Source organism: Empidonax traillii, unplaced genomic scaffold, assembly GCF_003031625.1.
Source record: "Empidonax traillii isolate 1590-97213 ecotype Southwest subspecies unplaced genomic scaffold, ASM303162v1 scaffold1444:size425056, whole genome shotgun sequence".
Lineage (NCBI taxonomy): Eukaryota > Metazoa > Chordata > Aves > Passeriformes > Tyrannidae > Empidonax > Empidonax traillii.
Window position 1 is genome coordinate 338,655 of NW_020956637.1, and position 20,281 is coordinate 358,935.

The 20,281-nt window shown below is 51.3% G+C and overlaps 1 protein-coding gene across 2 annotated transcripts; it reads right to left on the reverse strand.

Annotated features, from left to right (window-relative positions):
* Positions 1-1,757: 1,757 nt before the first annotated feature.
* Positions 1,758-19,451, reverse strand: SNX19 (sorting nexin 19). 2 transcript variants are annotated; one of them, XM_027907351.1, is made up of 13 exons: positions 19,437-19,451; positions 17,745-19,373; positions 17,377-17,515; positions 16,529-16,629; positions 16,287-16,406; positions 16,019-16,149; positions 14,823-14,919; positions 14,654-14,710; positions 14,402-14,588; positions 12,232-12,361; positions 3,709-3,893; positions 2,885-2,972; positions 1,758-2,071 (listed from the first exon to the last, which is right to left on the reverse strand). In XM_027907351.1, the coding sequence occupies exons 2-13, from the start codon at positions 19,266-19,268 to the stop codon at positions 1,948-1,950; spliced, it is 2,883 nt and encodes a 960-aa protein (XP_027763152.1). In that variant the 5' UTR covers positions 19,269-19,373; positions 19,437-19,451; the 3' UTR covers positions 1,758-1,947. The 2 variants fall into 2 exon arrangements, with proteins under 2 accessions (XP_027763152.1, XP_027763153.1); XM_027907352.1 differs by lacking the exon at positions 14,654-14,710.
* Positions 19,452-20,281: the final 830 nt, after the last annotated feature.

The window sequence follows — 20,281 nt, forward strand, 5'->3', positions numbered from 1 at the left end:
CATCTCTCTCTGCCCCAGCTCCTCCCATGGAAATAAACACAGAGGGGGATGTTGCAGCTGGTACAACCCCAAATCATGGTGACACCATCCCAGCAAAGCACCAGCTCCCAAACTGGCAGTACCTACAAATTATCTCCTGAATATTCAGTCATTTGCATAACTGCAGAGGTGAGGTTTAACAGCAGGGACAACTTGGGCTTCCTGGCAAAGGAGAAGCATCAGCTCCTTCTTCCAGTGCCACATCCAGTGTGTGCAAGGACTGTGCTAGACTTTGGCCCTGACCTGGAGCTGGCAGTGCATAATTTACAGTCCTTTAATTTAATCCTTAATATTATCCCTAATTTATGACAGACCAGGGTCCTGGAACTCCAAACCATACAATTAATTAGGAAGCAACAGCAAACAAGCACACCAAGAGCATCTGGGAAGGCACTAAGTACACCAGAGCTCTGCTGCATCATCCCTGGCCGGTGGCTCCTGCTCCCACTCCTGACAGCTGGGGCAGTAAATGGAAGCAGCAGGGAAAAAAAGGGAAACAAGAGCCTGGCAGTGAAAGACAGGGTGAAGCAGCTGCTCTCCAAGCAGGTATTTAGGGAGATATTTGAGCCCTCCTTCCCAATAATCTCTGCTTTGGGATTATCCCGAAGCATCCTGCAACTCTTTGCCTAACACACTTTACACCTCCCTCCTTTCCCAAGCAAGTGGCCAATCTGCCATCCCCCAAGTGTCACTGCTGAGAAACAGTTCTGATAAAGTGATGCCAAACTGCTTTGCTTCATTATATTGGATTTTGCCTAATCTTGGCATGTCCTTAGAGCTCCCTAAAACTGTATTTTTGCAGACAGCAAGCCAATCCCTTCCTGTATTTTCACACAACACACACAAGCAGCTCACACTGCTGTGGGTCCATTATTAAGCAGCTCTTCTGGGAAGAGCAGAACAGGAATGTTGGAGTTACATTGCCCTTCCCTCCAAAAGTGCCATGGAGTATCCAGCTCCAAGGAACAGCAGGCAGTCTCTTCCCACCTGGTATTCCATGATTCTGTGGGATGAAATGTCCCATGGGGTACAGTAACTGTGACCCTGCATGATCCCTGCTGTGTCACACATGGCTCAACTTCCCCTGTGCCTTGCAGGTGACAGCCCCAGGGACTAAAAGGGGACTCAGAAAGGGAATCCTACAGTCCAGCCAAGCTGCCATTCCTCCTTAGCCTGAGGAGAGTTCTCTTTCCCACAGGATCACAGTCCACCCGCGTCCTACTGATCAGGCAGATGATGGGGAACTAGACCATGTCAGGGCAGTGGCAGTGGGAAGCAGCTGATCTTTGTCACTAAGGCAGGACAGCAGCTTTGATTCCTGCACTGCTCTCACCTCCCAGCTGTTTGGGCAGCTGGACACTGACTTCTCCACACTCCATTCCCTCCCCATCTTCCTTCTAGTAACACCAATTGGGCACTGCAGTCAGGATGATTAGACAGCAGGACAGCATTTCCCCTCCCTTCACCTTCCTTCAGGAACATTTACCAACATATCCCATCCCATCAAGTCTGTCTGTGCCAGTGCCAGGTGAAGGTTGACGCCACAAAAGCAAATCTTATGTGATGTCTCTGCCTTCAGGTGTTACAGTTGTTCAGAAACACCTGTGGGGCAGGACCACAGGGTTTGTGAGCAGCCTGAATATCCTCCTCCAACTGCTCAGGCATCTTCACTCCAGGCCCTCCATCAGGTCAGCAATGGAACAGATGCACAGTAGATGTTCAGCCCCTGACACTGGGTTTAATCCACCACCCAGCCAGGAGAGAGAAGCCTGGAAGTACCTTCCTTCAGCACTGGCTGGAAGAATTCTTTACAAGAAGCTCCCAGACACGTTCAGTAAACACTGAAAATCAAGTCATGCTATGCCTGTGGCTGCCTCTCTTCCCCACTGCTGGCTCAACCAGTCCTGGCTAAAGTGCTTTGTCCAGTCCACCACAAGCAGATGGTGCAGCAGCTGCAGCTCTGGGTTCCTCACAGGAGTCCTTCAGGACCAAGAACTCCAGCAGAATGTCCAAGAGGCAGAAAACCAGGTGCCTGAAACAGAGAGAAGACAAAGCTTAGGCTGGTCAGGGCACAGGAGGCAAAGCTCACACGAGGAAGGAATGTCTGACTGCCATCAGGGGAAAGAGGAATGATCTCAGACCCTGGAAGAAATGTTTTAAGGGATGATTCAGCTTTTATTCCACATCCCCCAAACCAGCAGGCACTGAAGCTGCTGAGCAGCACAGAAAACACAAACACACCTCCTGGAGGGAGGTGGCACGTGTTTCACAGGATTACTGAGGTTGGAAAAGACCCCTGGGATCATCGAGTCCAACCTTTGACTGAACATCACCTCGAGCACTGAGTGCCATGTCCAGTCATTTCCTAAACCAGGAATGGGGACTTCAGCACACCCCCAGCCAGCCCCTTCCAATGTTTAACAACCCATTCAGTGAAGAAATTCCTCCTGATGTCCAGTCTGACCCTCATTTCTCTGCAGTCCATTGCCAAACCCTTGCTTTCTAAACTCACAGTGCTGGGCACAGACAAAAAAAAAACCCCTACATGGATCTGCAGCTCCTCCAAAACCAAACTAAACTAGGATTGGTCTTACTGCCCTGACATCCCCTAACTAAGCAGGCCCAACAGCATAATTAACATGACTCAATAATTACCTCCAGCCAGACTGAGGTCCTGGACATGCACCCTCATCACAAACAAACCAGATGCCCTCTAATACTGCAAGTCTGGGATAATGAGCTGGATGAGTTCTATGCCAGGAAGCAGGAATTGCATGGCAAAGCCCTGAGCACAGCTCACAGATCCCATCAGAAGCCATCAGGGTAAAGACTAAAACCCACATACTTGTTTATCACAGGCTGGCTCAGGGACTCCAGCACCAGGTTCCAGCTCATCTGACACTTGCTGGTCCCAAGGATTTCTTGGATCACATCTGTGAAGAGACAAAGCTTTAGGAACTGCACATTTCCACAGGTCAGTCTTCTCCTGGTGGGTGCTGAATCACAGCTTGTGATGGTGCTCTGAGCCCGAGGCATCTCAGCCTCAGCATCACCATGACAGGAACAGGACAGACCGCCAGGAAAGGCTTCCAGGCTGGGAGGGCACATGCTGGCAGTGCTTTTTGATTCCCAAAGGATAGGGAGGGCCCCTTACACTGCAGCAAGGAGTTAAAAGTTCAGACTGCGCTCACACGGATTAGCCAGCAGGTGCTTTAATGCCAAAGGTCCCAAAGTCAAACTCCAAGAGAGGGAAATCAATCCAGTGCAACTGGGATTTCAGTCCAGTGGAAAAGCCACAGGCTTTGCCCAGTGGCTCTTCTCTGCCATGGGACACTTTAGCAGCAGGTGGGAACACAGTGTGGCTCTGGTTTTCCTAAACCCTGCCTTGGCTGAGATGGCTTGGCAGGATCTGCATCACCACTCTAAGCGTGGAATTGTGGCCAGCCCCCATCTGGGAATCACCAAGACACCCCTCCTGCCTCTCTGAGCTCTGCCGTTCCCCAAATGCTGACACAAACTATCCAGAACTGGGAGACTGATTTTTGCCTTGGCACAAGCAAACTCCATCTCTGTGTTTAACCACATTTCCACAGATTCCAGTGCACTGGAGGGCTCTCCAGCCACTCTTCTTTCCCAAGGCCAACTGACAAGTCCCTGGGACACACTTACTAGGCAGAATCCCCATCAGGCTCTGCAGGGCCTGATCTGCTGTTGCCTTCTTCTGCTCCTCTGTCCTGGGGGGTTTAGGCACTGCTGGTAAAACTCCTCCGGGCCAGATAGATTCCTGGAGCAACTGCAGGTACTGGACCCAACGCTGGGTGCAGGTCAAGTTAAACATCTGCACTTCCAGCCACCTGTGGGCACAGGGAGACAGAGAAAGGTTATGAAAAGTCAGGCTTGGGACCAAGTCAGGCCCATCACAGGCCCTGGAGGGGTAGATCAGTTTGCTGCATTCATTAACGTGCAGTTTTCAAGTCTGCACAGCAAATATTTTCATAAGTATTTATTGGCTGAGTTTCCCATGCACCAGAAGTAGGATTGGATCCCTTTGTTATGGACAAACACATGTGTAAAGTCACAGGGGAGAAGCAAGGGCCATGAAAAGCTCCATCATCCTGCTAATCACAGGAATCCGAGTGAATCACTGATTCCTAAAGGAAGCAAAGCTTAGGGATACAACTGACCCGAAGCTCCCATGTTATCTCCATGCACAAGCCAATACAAAGATGGAAAAACTGGCGTTTGAACTAAAAACAACCCCCAGGAAGGACTGGAAGGACATAAGCATGTTGTGGCAGCAACTGTTCCTCTCATCAGTCCTTCTTGCCACCAAGACAGTCAAGGCTGTCTTGCCTGGAGACCAAAACACACGTTCCAAGGATGGTATGGCATGAATATCCTACTGCTTTGCTGTCCTCTAGACCCTCTCCTTTCCTACTCTTCACTCCTGCTCCATCTACTGGTGGCAAGCAATGGAATCACAGAATGGTTTGGTTTTGGGACCTTGAAGACCATCTTGTTCCACCCCCTGCCATGGGCAGGGACACTTTCCACTAAACCACATTGCTCCAAGCCCAACCTGGCCTTGAACACATCCCTGTGGGGTGGGACAGCCACAGCTTCTGGGAGCAACCTGTGCCAGGGCCTCATCACCCTCACAGCAAAGAATTTCTTCGTTCTCATCCAAAATCCAACAGAATTGCTGGTGGGCCCTCCTGCTGGGTCTGGACTGTGCCCTTTATCTACTAACAACCTGCAGATCCCAAAATGCTGCTCCACAAACCAGCTTGGAGGTATTTGCAGCTGCACTGGGTTTGTCCCCACCAGCCAAGTGCTGGGAGAGTTTCTAAATCAACCATCTGGACCCTCTCTCCTGGGCATGAAATCCCTTCCAGTTCAACAGCAAAAGCCAGAGCTGTCAGTCAGAACCTGCCCCTGGCCTGAAATCTTTCCCCTCAGGATCAGGAGAGGCTATGGATGAATCCCTGATGGGACAGGATGGTTTTAGCCTGACTGGGTGGTGAGGGCCCAGGGAGGCTTTGGAGCTAAGACAGGAACATCAGCACAGTGCTGGGGTAGGGAAAAGGGTTGGGATTTCACCAGCATTTCAAGATTCCCAGAGGACAGGAGTCAGCCAGCAGGGCCAGGAGACCCATTCCTCTTGGCAGCCGCTGCTCGTGCTCGCAATTCCATCCCCACTCTGCCCCAGCAGCTCCAAGAGCACCGGCCCTGCCAAGGCAAACTTTATTTAACCTGCTCTCTGCCAGACTGTCTGCATTCTTCCCAGGCGAGGCATCCAGGCCAAGGGTGCCTTTCCTTGGGCTGATGTGAGTGGAGAGTCGGGAATAGCAGCACCTAAAGGTAACCAGGGCAAAGGAAGCAGGTTGGTATCGGGGACTGGGAGGAAACGTGACGTTCCCTTTGTCAGCAGGAAATGAGGTGCCAAGCTGCAAGTCTTGAGGGATGAACACCCAGGAAATGTTCATTAAAAATCTGAAAAGGAGCCCTGGTGCAGCAGGAAGGCCTGCTGTTCTCACAGTAAGGTCCTACTGGAGCATGGGCAATGATCCCAGTGATCCCAACTAATGGGAAGACACATTCCTTATGCTCAGCCTCACCAGGGACCACACATACTGATGTTGCTACAGGATAATGCCAGAGATCCAGAGCTTCCACCTGTCTTAGAGGACAAAGTGTCCCAGCCCAGTCCTGCGTGGGAAAGGCCATTTTGGAAATGCAATTAAAATTGTTTTAATCTCCAGCCATCAGCAGATTTAAACACTCTGGATCGTGTTAAACCCTCCAGCCATTCCCAACCAAATCAAAGTGTTAAACTGTGACTTTTCCAGGGGCAAGAGCTTTCATTAACATAGCTTTTTATTAACATGTTTTCCTTCACAGCCTGCTTTCCTGGCTGAGAAAACACGTGACAAGCAACACAAATTCAGAGCCTTGGGGACAGAGCTGCAAACAGTCAACCTGCACCAAGGAGATCAGATTGAACATTGACTTGAACCTCATTACAGCAACAGCCACTTCCCAGCCTTTAAAAGGTTGCAGAACGCAAAGAATGAGCTTTCTTTTCCTTAGAAACATTCCTAAAACAGAAACAAAAAAAATCAAGAAAACGCTGGGCAGAGAGAAAGCTGAACTTGAAGACAGCACATGTTTCCAGGCTGCTCAAGGGGCAAGTTGAGAACTGATAAATGCTGGAAGGTCCCACAAAATAAGTCATGGGATCATGGAATATCATGAATTGCAAGGGACCCACGAGGATCATTGAGTCCAGCTCCCAGCCCTGCACCAGGACACCCCAAGAATCCCACCCACCTCAACTCTCACTGTTGTTGTTGCAGCTCAGGGAGGGTCACACCAATGTTATTGAAAATGGCAAACTGATTTTTCCACTAGGCAGGGTTGCTGCACCAGGATGGGGATTAAGAGCACAGGAACTCCAAAGATCTGCTGGTTCAAAGCTGACCTTTGCCAGAAGGTCACAGATGATTTTTTTGTGCTATTAAAGGCCTAAGTATTTGAGATCCATGTGCCACACTGAAAGCACACACAGGCTGTTCCCAGGTAGAAATAAATCCACCAAGAAACATAAATAGACCTACCTTTTTTTATTTTTGAGTGGCTGGTGGGTTACTATTTCCATTCTGCTATTTCATGAATAAATAGCCTTAATAAGAAAGATAGAAAAAAATACACCTATCACTGAGCCATCTCCTTACACTTCAGCTGAGACCAGAAATAGATAAAGTGACCTCCTGGGCTCAGACATCTGAATGTTTTGATAATGCCCAATGCAAAGAGACAAATTCCAAAGGCTACAGAGTTCAGGAAGATCATCTGGAGGGGCATAACTTGCCCATGTCGTAAGGGACCTCTGTTGGAAAGAGCTGCTGATGGAGGAATGAAATGGCTGCTAAAAAAGAGCCAAATTAATGCCATGGCTTAAGATGGAACTCCAAGGTCAGCTGAAGGGATCCATTAGGACTGGAACACCCTGGGAATGAAAAACAAGGCCTGGTGGGAAAAACCTGGGCCTTCCTTCAGCACCTCGATGCAACAAAGGCTGCTGAGAAAGAGCAGCCTATGGAAGAGGCAGGCTGGGAGTCAGGGACAGGCATCTGGGCTCAGTTTTACCTGGCTGGATGCACTCACTTAAGTGGATTATCCAGAGGGTTGACCTGCAGATGGAGAGAGCTCAGCAAATAAAGGTTGGATAGGTTAGATTTTCTTAGCCTGAAAAATAAAGATGGACCAGGAATGGCCAAAGATGTACAAGTACTCTCCAAATGTACCAGAAGCTGCTCAAACTCTGCTTTTCTCATCCCTCAAGGTGAGGATAAGAACTGAGATCACTTGAGCTAAGGAACAATCATGTCAAATTTGCTAATTATAATTAAAATCTAAAGCTACAGCAATTATAATTTCCCCAAAACTGGGGATTTTAAGGATTTAGACAAACAGAAACTGGAGGCCACACTAGGAAGGAGACAAAGATGAGAGAGCTCCTCTGCATTAGCTGTATAAACACAAACAGCTCCATAAATATACATGAGCTGTGTGTAAGAGTAGCAAGTCCTGCTCAACACTGATTACCTTCCACCCCAGAACAAGGTCCTCCTTTCCCTGAGGAATTCACCATGGCTATCAGGAGCTCAAAAAAAGGCCTGTGAGACTAAGGTAGTGAAAAGGATTGAAGACAAAGACAACATCTGGAAAATACAAGGCATTCAAACACGATTCTTCCTGAAATCCAGAAAGGCTGGTGCTTAAATCACCAGATTTCTGTGCCATTTCACGTGTTGCTCGCTCAAAACACACCTGCAGCAAAAAGAAATCATGGAAACACACATGGGACTCCAATGTCTTCACCCAAACTGCTCTGGCTTTGCTTTTATCCACTTGGATCTCCCCAGGATGCCTTGGGGCTCAGGGAAGAGCGGGGTGTGAGGGGGTAAAAGTATGTGTTTAAAAAAAACCCCAAACCTCTTTGATTTTTCACAAAGCATCCTGGCTTTTGATAAGATCTTCATCAAGTATTTATCGAGCCAATTAAGCTCTCAATGGTGCCCCAGGGAGAGGCCAGGCTGTCTCAGCCAGGCCTTGCTCAGAGCAATTGCTTCATTAGCCCATTTCAGAATGAAAATACATAAAGCTGCTAATAACCCTTCAAAAACCAGGGTAAATTAAACCCAACAAGGACACATTAATTCCTCTCTATCCTTTTCTTCTTTGCTCTCTCTGAAATAGGAATTTGTTGTGTTTTTTTTTTTTTTTAAATCTGGAAAAAAAAGTTGGCACACCCAACTGTTGAAACAGAACCCGAGTTAAAATAATGTTGCAATTGTTATCAAAGCACAGAGTGCTTGCTTCATTCTACTGGCTGTTTTTGGAAGAACGCTGCTTCTAGAAGAGGGGGGAAAAAAAAAAATTTGTTTGGGACAGAGATTGAAAGCCAGATCCAAAATTTCCAGGTGTTTGGAGACAGCTGAATCGAGGCCCACTTCCAAGCTGATTTGTATTTACTTTACATATACACATGAAGACACAGAGTCCTGAAATCGCTTTTCCTGACATACCACAGGCCTGTCATTCCTGCTACTACTTAACAGACAAATCCAGAGAGGAAGATTAAGATGTCACAAGGTTGGTTCCCTCATTTACCGGGTCTGGTGCTGATTTTTAGGCTTGGTTTTTAGGGACAAGGACTTTGCTGCCACGAACCTGGGCCTGCCAGCACAGCTCCTCCACGTGCAGTCCTCCCCAACACGCCCAGATCAACTCCCCCTGGTAACAACCAGTGGATTTAGTTGCTCCAGTTGCATTGATATTGCAGTTTTGGCTGCTTGTTTCTGCCAGCAAAACTCTGAGATGCTGCCCAAGGCCTGGAGTGGGAAGCTACTGCTCCAAAGCCAAAGGAAAGTGGGACAATAAACCTTCCTGGCTTCTCCTGGCACCTGCAGAGCATGAGTCAACCCTAGCACCACCTTGGCTGTCAAAGGTGGCCTCTGCATGGCTCCAGGGCTGGGCAGAATTCCCTGCCATGGGCAGTGCACTCCCAGCACTCCCATCCCACAGGTGCTGCCCAGGCACACAGGTCCACTCAGGGACATCGAAGAGGGGCAGACAGTGGCGGCACTTTGAAGTCAAGAGGATGAAGGCAGCTGCCAAGGGTCTTTGTGCCCGTTCTTTTGGCACAGAGATCAAGGGAGAAGAAGAGAAAATCATATAAAAAGCACCCAGCAGGCAGCTCCCTGAAGCTACAGAGCTGACAGACTTACAGCAGCAGTTGCACAAGTGTCTGTGACACCTGGGCTGACAGTGACAGGCCACAAGAGCCCCAAAGCCAGGGTGACAGCAAAAAAACTTGCAAGAAGGCTCTCAAAAGTCACCTGCAATCAGTCTCAAAGCATCCCTGGCTCTCCATTTATAGCTCACAAGGACTGGAATGTCACCTCCCCAAATCTGCCAGCTTTGCTAAGGGATGAGGGGACAGGGGACAAAGCCCAGAGCAGCAGTGGAAATCACCCAAAGCAAAGATCAGAGCCAAGCAGCGGTGAGCTCCTGGGTAAGGCAGGGATGATTTGCATTTATTTTAAGTCATGTCAGTGGAACATGACACTATCAAAGCTGCCTGAGTAGTTCTACACGCTCCTTTCAGAAACAGGCACTTCCGAGCCCGGCACGGCCTCTGTGCCCCAGCCCCGCTCAGGTTTCCAGGGACAGGCAGTCAGGGTGAGCCAAGACAATTTACCCCACTCAGTGGTTTGCACTCCATGGCTTTCTGTTGTGCTTTCACAGGTCTGAAAGCTAGGAAAAGCTTACAGACCTGGATCTGCACCTCAAACACTCCCAGCTCTGTCCCTGGGATGCTGGCACTCAGCTGGGGCTCCTGTCTGGAAGGTGGAGCAGGGGAGCATCAAGCTGGTGGCTGTCCCCTGGCTCCACCACTGTCTCCAGCTGCTGGTGGCACTGGCAGCCCCTGACCCCGTGGGACCAGACTGAGGGCAGAGTGTGGGGTCACAGCCACAGCGTGGTTTGCGTGCTCGTCATGTATTTTTAACACCTCTTTGACTCACAAGGCTCTAAAAAGCACCCAGATTCTCCAAATGCTTTTGAGCTCTTCCACCAAACACCCCCAGAGCCCAGAATACCTCCATGTAGTCCACTTTGCAAACAGGTTCCTGTTGCAGCCTCCCAAGGGAAGAGAGATGTGCCTTTCCAGCCCGTGGGAGGGGAGCGGAGCTGGAGAGGGGCAGTGGGTTTGTTTACAGGCACAGACCCAGCACACAGAGAGAGGCTGCTGGAAGCAGTCCTTGGCCCCAGGGTCATTCCCACCCTCAGAGAGCCTCCCAGCCCCTCCACCTCCCCTCCACCCGCCTCTCCTTTCGGCTCCAAAAAAGGATCCCTCCCTGTTACATAATGGGGGGAGCGGATCGGGCCTCGCACACACGGCCTCCCTTTCCTCAACAATACCTTTTTCGGTCATGGAGCCTTCCTCTCCCACTGCCATCCAACTGACACTCAGGGGAGATGGATAGTGCCTGGCTCCAGCTATTCCAGCTATGGAAAGAGGGGAAGAGGAGCGTGGTGGGATGCTCCATGCAGAGAACGGTGAACGGGGCAGGTAGGGAGGTCCCATAATGGACAGTGGGGTCACAGCAATCACCTGATGGCAACAAAAGCACCCAAGGGAGAGGGGGATTGGCTCTTGAGAGAAACTGGTTGTTGTTCTTGGTATGCTTTTTGTTGGTTTGCAGGTATTTCTATCACTCTGCACTAAATGGGCCTCACGCCAGAGCAGAATCATCTTGCAGCTGCAAGGAGGAACAGCACCTAATCACCAAATACAAACTGGTAGAGGAGCACCTGCCATCAATCCCCTTCCTAACAATCAGAACGCTTCCAGGGCACCTCCTTTCTGCCCCATACCACCTCACCCACTGACAGGAACAGGGGAAGGACCATCTCTTGAGGGGATGATGCTCACATCTACTTTTTTCCCTGCAGCAGAGCAGCTACTAACACACTCCCCTCACTCTGCTCCACCAGCACAACTCATTTTGCTCCTGCACCTTTCAGAGCCAGGCATGTGCTGTGTGTATCCCAGCTTTCTAGTGGAAAATACCAATGCCACATGTGGGTGCTGCAGGTTCCCTGGGTGACCAGGACACAGATTAACAGGGCAGGATGATGTGCCTGCTCAGGCTCTCATACCTCCCTGCTTACACACAGGGATTGGGTTCCAGCTCATTTCCCAAGAGACCGGATCCCATTTTGGAGAAATGGCAGCAACGCCCACCTCCTGCTGCCCAAGGGCACAGACCCAGGAGTGGAGGCAGCAGTGCCTGACCTCAGAGCACTTTGGCAACCTCTCCTGAGTGCAGTTTAAGTTACCAGCTCAGTTATAATGTGCTGCCCTGCACATTCTCTGATGCCAACTTTGGGTGCCTGCAGGAGCGGGAAAAGCTCTGCTCCAAGACTGTCCCAAGCCCAAGTCCTTCAGGGCTCTAAAGAACCAAAACCTCAGCTAGTGACAGCCACCAACCCACACCAGAAAACAGGAATGCTCTGTTTGTGTGTCTTGGCCTAGAGCCTTACCACCCAGAGGCACTGGCCCTGGGACAGCTTGGCAAGTCCATCCCAGCTGGAAAGGAAGCCTTGTTCCCACTCCATGTGCATGTCCCTGCCCCAGGCACAGGCACTGCTGGCCCAGGGCAGAGCAGGGAGTGCAGCAGGGAGAGCAGAGGTCCTCGCAGGCCACACTCTGAGCTGGTTTTGACAAGCTGCTGTTCCCTTGGCCTGTTTATTCTCCTTTTGTAGACAGAACAAGCTGAGCAGTGAGAGCAGGAGGCCAGTTCTCCTTGGAGAGCCAAGGAGCTGGGCACTGCTGCCCTTTCATGAGGCAGGACTCCCATTCCCAGGGCTGGATCCATCCTTTCCCTGTCATTAAGGGATAGGAGGTTGCTTGCTACAGCTGCTTCCTTGCTCACAGGGAAACAGCTCCCAGTGCAAACCTCCAAGAGGTTTCTTTCACATACACAAAGCACCTTCTTTACAGAACCTTGTCTGATGCTCAGAAAACATTTACCCACACTCAGGCATCAGCTCCACTTAAGACTGTGCCTCCAAAGGGGATTTACCCTCCCAGAGCTGCCAGGTTGCTCACTCAGGCCTTACCTCTGAACAAGGGTCCCAAAGAGCAGGTTGAAGACCTTGTGAATGTTCTCTGTGCACAACCAACTCCAGTGATCCACCAGCACCAGGCGAAGCACATCCAGGGCCAGATCAGCCAAAGCTGTCTCAGAGTCTGCCAGGAGGAAGAGGAGGCTCAGATGAAGAAACCAACCCAGTGCCTGAGCAAACCTGGTGAAAAGCATCATCCCAAACTCACTCTTTTCTCCCAGTCTGGCACCTTTGTGCCACGCACAGATGACCTGCTGCAGCCCAGCCAGTCCAGGGAGCCTGCCCTTACCACTCTTTCACTTCCATACAAGCAGCCCCAAACCCCCACAAAGGGCCACACCAAACCAGAATGTGGCTGCTCCAAGGGCTCAGTTCCTTCTCAGTTAAAGAGAGGATGCCCAAAACAGGTGAGAATGAAAGCAGTCACTGTAGCTAGAGAAAGGTACACTGCTGAGGACTATTTTCCTGGTCTTCCCCATCACTTTCCCCTCTTCCAAGAGTTTCCCAGGCACAAGGCTCCAGATGGTGGCTGCAGGCTGCCATCGTGTGGCAGATCCCAATCTCGGCAGGAAGGTGGACAGACCAGATGCATCAGTTAAAACACAAACCCATACACCTCCTCACATATCCCTGCTGGCACAAGCCTGAGACAGCAAAACCTCTCTCTGATCCTCAGGAGAATGTCAAAACCTTCAGTGTAAAAACACTTTCTACTTGCCAGAGAATTACTTTTGGCCCCAAAGAACTCGAGGTGTTGTCCTGAACAGGCTCATTAATGTGTCACAAACCTACCTGGGGCAGCCACTCCTAGACCAGTGCCCTGACCTGAGCCTCATGCCAGGTTGGCCAGGGGAGATCAGGTGCAACAGCTTTCCCTAATTTGGATTCCCTGATGCCTCATCTTCCAACCACTCTGTCTATAGAAAATTTACACTCATAATCTACTGCTGAAAATGAAGGGGAGAGGGATTCTGGACCTTCTCCTTCCCTCTCCTCTTCCTCTCCCCACTGCATATGTGCAGGACTAATGAACTCCAGGACACTTCCCTTGGAAAAGACAGGGTAGTTGGCTCTCTTGCTCTGGGCCATGTCTAAGCTATTCCTCACTTGCTCTGCCCTCTGAGATTTGACTTCCCAGGGCAGAGTCAGAAGCAGGCAGTCCAGCTTCCCCCTAACCTCAGACAGGGACCATCCTCAGCAATTTCTGTTTATTCCCAGAGCATTCAAGTCCTCTTCCTCAGAGAGATGCTGGCCAGCCTCTTCCCAGAAGTCACTCCATGAGCAGACAGGGACACAGGCTGCCTTTTTATCCAGCTGCTCCAGACGTTTGCTCCCCTCGCCCTGCCAGCCCAGCCTGAAACACCCCAGACCTGCAGGCATTTGCCATCATTGACATTTAATCTCCCTCAGAATTCAGGGAACTTGGTGCACAACCCTGGCCTCCAATTCCAATCCTGCCGCCCCAAAGCCAAGTGTTCCAAGATTACAGGCAAAGCTGGTAGCACAAACTGAGTTTCAGGACATCAGACCCATCCTGTCACAAGCACATGTCAGAGCTTGCCCAACTTGAAACACTGGAGAGAAATTTTGGGGAAGTTCCAGCTGATACAGCTCAGCTATTCCAAGAAAAAGATTAGAGAACATATTTTTTGCTTGTGTTCAGGATAACCTTGTAACTGTTTCGAGAAGTTGTGGCACCCCTGTGCTTCAGAGGAGGGATTCAGAATCAGAAAGGGACCATCATTCCTTGAACTGGGATTACATTTTTGCTACTCCCATCAAATCTATCCAAACTTAACCTCAAAAGGTCCTTTTATAGTGCATGGACATATCAAGGCTAATTTGAGGCTATCAAGAAACTGTGATTTGGCCATTTTTCAGTTTCCAGGAGCTTGATTTTATAACATTGCCAGTTAAAACACTGTGTCCTTAAAAAACTTATTTGTGCAGTGACTGTGCTGACTCCACAAAGGTGAATATACAAAAGGATCCAAGACCCAATTTGCTTTCAACAAAGCCCAGAGCAATCACCAAGCAGGACTGGAAAAATTCAGTTTGCTTTCCCTTCAACCAAGGGCAAGGAGAACCGGTCCTGAAAACCCTGTAAATTGATTGTGGTCCCAAGGGAGAGAAATTAAAGCAGTAACAGAAGGGCTGAGCTCACCGGAGTTCGTGTCCAGATGTGTCCCCTGCTCTGGTGTGTTCATCCCATCTGCATCCTCCTGCACAGAGCTTCCCTTAGCTTCTCTGCCTCCCTCACCTTCAGGAGCTTTGCTAGGGATGGCTTCCAGCAGCTTCTCCTGCTTCTGGATGAAGGATTCCATAGCAGCCAGCGACAGGGTGCCAGAGACCTACAAAAGCCATGGTGAGTTAGCACCACACAGGCCTGGATGCCACCAGTCAGACAACCAGCCACCTCCTTGTCTGCACTTGGGGGCAGCCAACAACACATCCAGGCTTGCTCCCTGCCCACCTGGCACCTGGGAACGAGGCTGCAGCAGCCACAACCCTCGTGCACGTGGATTATTCCCAAACAGGGCAGTGAGTGGGATCATGAGGGGGTTCCAGGAGAGATGGGAACTTACGGCGCTGCCCTCCCTGATGGAGTACACTATCCTGTCATGAGCTTCACTCACACTCAGCACTGGGGTGATTTTACTGGATGAGAATCTCAGCCTGGACCTGAAAAGGAGAGACATGGCACAGTCAGTTTTCTCTGCAAGCTGTGAGGGATGAGTTTTCCAGCCTCCACCAAGACCCAGGACCTTTGCCCAGTGCCACAGCCAAGCTACAAAGTCTGATTAGAGCTAAAGTGGTTCAAACACAGCACCTGCACCCAGGATAACTAGGAGGTAGCAGAAAAACCAGGCAAGAAGAGCATTAAAGCATTTTTCCTGACCTACTCCTGAGCCAAGGCTTTCCAACATTCCCCACACAGAAGGGTGTGTTACACCTTGCTGATATCTTGCCTGTGAACATTCCAGCATACACATGGAAGCGTTCAGAAAAGCCTCTGAGATGAAACACACTCAGCAGGATTGTGAAATCCAGTCATAAAGACACACAGAAAGGACAGCACGAAAAGATGCTCAGGGTTATGGGACAAATTGTAAAACAACCTGTTTATCGTCAAGGAATGTCCTTTTCAGCCAAGATGCTTCCGAACTTGTACTTTTATTGGTTTGTCTTTTTGTTCAAAGCTGGCTTTTTCCAGCAAAACATACTTTTTGGGAACAAAAAGCAGTGTTTGTGCAGAAACCTTCCCTTTTTCAGTGAGGGAAGAGTCACTAATGAGCACAGTGAGGTTTGGCACTGCCAGCAGCACCAACAAACACTTGGTGAGCAACATACATGCAATGATCTTAAATTTACTCCTAAATAAACATTTAAATGCGTTCTGTGCAAGGCCACTGTGTGGAACTCATGGGAGAGGCAGGGGAGGGAACCTTCAGGTAAGTAATTTATAGCTGCATTTTCCAGTGGCTCATGACATACATGAGTCATGCACATGTTTAAGGTTAAAAAGGAATTCCCCAGGAGCATCAGGGTCTCTGCTGGCAAATGGCAGCACCTGACAGCTCCCTTGGGAAGAAAACCACCTTCTGTGGGAACCTAAGCATTCCTGGGAAACCCTTTGGATAACCAGGAACTCACAGCAAGGGAAGAAGAAAGCAACTTGGTTAAAGTACAACACCACATAAAGCACCAGGTGAGTTCTTCCCCACAGCGGGCTCAGTTTATGCATTAATTTCTTATTCTGGAGAGCTGGAGAAGCTCTTACTTAGTTGTCTTCTTGCCATCTGTCTGGGACTTTCCATCCACTTCAGACTCGCTCAGATCCTCGGTGGGGCTCTGGGGCTCTGACCTGGGGAATGCCGTCTTCAGGGTGTCCACAATAGCATTGACAACGATCTGCAGGGCCAGCGGTGCCGTTAGTTACTGATTAGACCCTTAGTCCTTAAAGATATTAAGAGTTTTCAAACTTGCACTGTATCTTCTATTAAACCCAAGGTTTTTTGAGATGGGGTCTGACCCTCCCGCTTTCCTACCTTGTCTATCCTGGAGACAACAAAGGGCTTCTTGACAAACGCGATCCTGGCGTCGGTGTTGAGGGCGAGAAATTCCTGCACCTCCTCACTGTTGGCAATTTCAGGGACTGCACACAATTGCTGCAAGGAGAGATGGAAATTCAGGGCTTTTTGGAGTCAACTTCCCAGCTTGATCATGTAACGATGTCACAGAGCTGTCCTGAGCTCTGCTTTTAGCTCACAGGGGCACACGAATATCTCACCTTTAAGAAGGATTCCAGCAGACTTTTCCTGGCTTCCACTTTATCGCTGTCCATGTTTCCAAAAGGGAGATCAGGGAACAGTTTCTTTGGGCCTTTGATGTCTAGAAAGGAAACAAAGCCATGAGCAAGCTCGAGAAAACTGGGGAACGAAAAAATTAATCTTAATTTAAAAGATTTTGAAATCCAAGATTAAAAATTAAGATTTTAAAATCTATATACAGATTTCAGTCTGTATTAAAACCTTAATATTCTCATAGTTAAGACTATAATCACACCCTGCCCAAGGAAAGACACTCCTCAAACCAGGTTTGCTGAATCAGACCTTCAATCCATATGCAATCTGTGCTCTGCTGGATTTCACATCTTCCATGCCTTTAAAGTTAAAAGCAGCAAGAACACCAGTCTAGCACAAGGACTCTAAATCATTCCAAGAGCCCAAATACTCTCAACAAAGCAGTTTTCCAGTCAACCAGTCAGAACCAAGGAATTATGTTGGAGTATGCTAAACTCAATGGAGCTTCATACAGAAGCAGCATTAGAAAAAACACTGTTTTGTTCCTAAAAAAAGCCCATGTCTATTTACATATTACACTATTTTCTTCTAAGCAAACAAGATTCTTTCCGACCCCAGTGTTTCCATTCACTGTTAAGGTGCAAAGCTACCAAACCAGGTGTTGTAATCAGAAAAATATTTTGAAACACTGGAATTTACTGCCAGAAGAGATAAACCCTCCAGCCAGCTCTGCACAAACCAACAGAGATGTGGGCACAGGCAGGGCAGAAAACCTTCAGGGATGAGGAGGATGAGAGGGTGAGGATTTACTCCAAGAGCTGTTGCAGGCACTGACTTTTGAGGAACTTGCGGAGCTCCGGTTTCTCCTCCAGCCGGGTCTGCAGGTTGAGGAACTCCCGATAGCGGCGGTTGACGGTGTGGTAAGCCACCTGCTGAAGGCTCCCTGCACCCTCACCCTCCAGCACTGTCTCATACTGAGGAGGAAAGCAACAACAATAATCCTTACACATCCCCAAAACAAGCCCAGTGTGACCCTTGGCTAAAAGTGGGAACCCCCAACCCACCCCCTGTGCCCGACATTCCCTCACCGCCAAACCAAATTTGTTGTGGAGACACTCACAGAGCAAATCCTCACCTCCAAACCAGTGCCTCCAGTCAGGGCAGGGACCTGGGAGAAGGGGTGAGCGCCAGGGGAGCCCTTACCTTGACAGTGTACAGGGTGTAGGGGTGGAAGCCAGTGCCGCTGTGCTCCCGGGCAGTGATGGTCCCAGTTATCCGCAGGTTCTGGATCACGACAGGCCCGTCGGGGCTGCTCAGAGGCTCAAAGCTGAAGGTGCTCATGGAAGCTGTTGGGGAGGATGTGAGCAGGGGCAGGGACTGCCCAGGCTCTGGGGGAATTTGAGGTGGGCCCTCTGCTGCCCCCAGATCTCTCCCCAGGCTCGAGGGTCTCTGCGAGGAGAACTTCCTGGGGACTGCCGGGCTTTCCTCCTCCTTCTCCACCACTGGCTCGATCTGGATGTCAGGGCAGGAGCTCAAGGCAGAGGTGGAAAGCAGCCCAACATCTGAGCTGGGAGCAGGGCCCTCCTCCAGGTCCCCTGTTCCATCTTCCAAAGGGGCCGGGCCCTCTGGCACAGAGGGGTCCTGCAGGGGCTCATCAAGGAGCTCCCCAGTGGGGGATGGTGCCAGCAGGTCCGTGTCCTGGCCCACGCTGGGCGTGGAGGGTTCCAGCTCCAAGCCCTCGCAGGGGAAGAGGGATCCCAGGGCTCGGGGGCGCAGGAAAGGCTCCTCTGTGTGGCACGACCTGCTTGTCTCCTCTCCCTCCTCACCAGCAGCCCCTGCCTCTCTACTGAGCCCCTCCCCAGCCCTCGGGGAGGGGGGTAGCCCAGCAGGAGCCGCATCCACCTGTGCTGGGAAGGGCAAGGAATCCGGCACCGGGGGTGCCGGGTGGGGCTTCCCGCCGCGGGGCTTCTTGGAGAACATCCCGATGAGCAGCAGATTGATCCAGTCGGGATCGGACATCTTCCTGACGGCCGGCAGCAGCACGTTGCAGGCCACCAGCTCCACCACCACGAAGCGCCCCGTGCGCGTTTCCAGGTGCGGCCACGGCACCAGGGCCCGCAGCAGCGCCTCCACGGCGGCCCGGGCGCACCCCACCTCGGCCGCGGGGCTGAGCAGGGCAGGGTGCGGCCCCGCCAGCCGGCTGTACTCCCGCCACAGCGCCCCGCCGCCCTTGGGGTCGTCCCTCAGGGCGTCCCGGGCCCGCAGGAAGCTCTGGAGGTGCCGCCCGCAGAGCAGGAGCAGGCGCCGGGCCAGGGCTCGCCGGTCCACCCGCGCCATGCGCCGCCGCAGCTCCGCGGCCAGGCCCACCATGGCCCTCTCCACCTCGGCCTCGAAGGCGGGCTCCCTGCTCACCGTGCGGTACCACGAGGCCACGAAGTCCCGCACCACCTTGCGGATGGTGCTGGCGATCTCCCGCTCCAGCCGCGCCTCGTCGGCGGGGCAGCCCGGGGGGGCCCGCAGGGAGCTCACGAAGCGCTCCAGGCGCAGGCGGCGGCCGCGGGGAAGCAGGGCCGGGGGGCCCAGCCAGCCCCCCAGCACCGCCAGCGCCCCGCACAGCAGCCCCAGCGCCCGCAGGTCCAGCAGCAGCTGCAGGGCCAGCAGCCAGCCCAGCGCCACCGCCAGGGCCAGCAGCGGCCGGCGGGACCCCGAGGGGCCCTGGCCCGGCATGGTGGGGTGGGCGGAGGGGGATGCCAAAGCGCCGAACACCGGGGCTGGTCAACGAGAGACGAGGCTCGGCACAGCTCGACCCGCACCGGGGCTCGCCCGGGCTCCCTGAGGGGGTGCTGGGGCTCAGCTGAGCGGGACCCTCAGCAGACACCGGAGCTCGCCAGGGACCCCCAGCCCGGGCTCTGCACTGCGGCTCGTGGAGCACAACACGCCGGGGCCCGGAGCTCAACCACCCGGCACCCTCACTGGGGCTTCTCAAGGACTCCCTTCAGCGGGCCCCGGGGCTCCTCAGCCCCCTCACCGCCCGGGCCCCTTCACCCTGCACCGACAGCGACACAAACCCCCCCCGGCCCCGGCGCTGCCGGAGCCGCTCCGAGATCCCCGGGCCCGACTCACCGCCCCGGGCCCCGCCGGCACTGCCCGCCCCCTCCGCTGCCGGCCTGGCGCCCCCTGGCGGCGCGGAGGACTCACGGGAGCGCTCGGATTTAAAACCGCAACATTAAAAAAAAAAAAAAAATAATTATTATTTTTTTAAGGGCTTCGCAGCAGCGCGAAATAAGTTTTCACCCGCCTCCACACGTTTTGTTTTTAAGACGCGTTAGGAAAAGTGTGTAAGCGCGACCGGTGGGCCTTTTATTTATCTTTATTGTTATTATTCATATGTATTATATAAAATTTAAAAATTAAATTTATCGAATTCATTACAATTTATTGTTCACCGTGAATAAAGGAAAAACCTAAAACTATTTTCAAGCTAATAAAAAACCTTTTATTCAGCTAAAACTTATTAAAACTAAATAAAGGAAAAAATCACCTTTTTCTGCTGTCGCTGGAAGAGTTTTGGGAAGGTGTTGCTGCAAATTCTGTTTGTTCTTAATGATGATATTTGTATGTGGTGCTGAGAAACCCCTTGGCTACAACAAACCAACCTGCCAGGGATTTTCTGCTTCTTCTCTGTGTATGGTTGTGGCTCTTGAGTTTGTGTTTAGAGCCAAAAATAAACTTCAAACAGG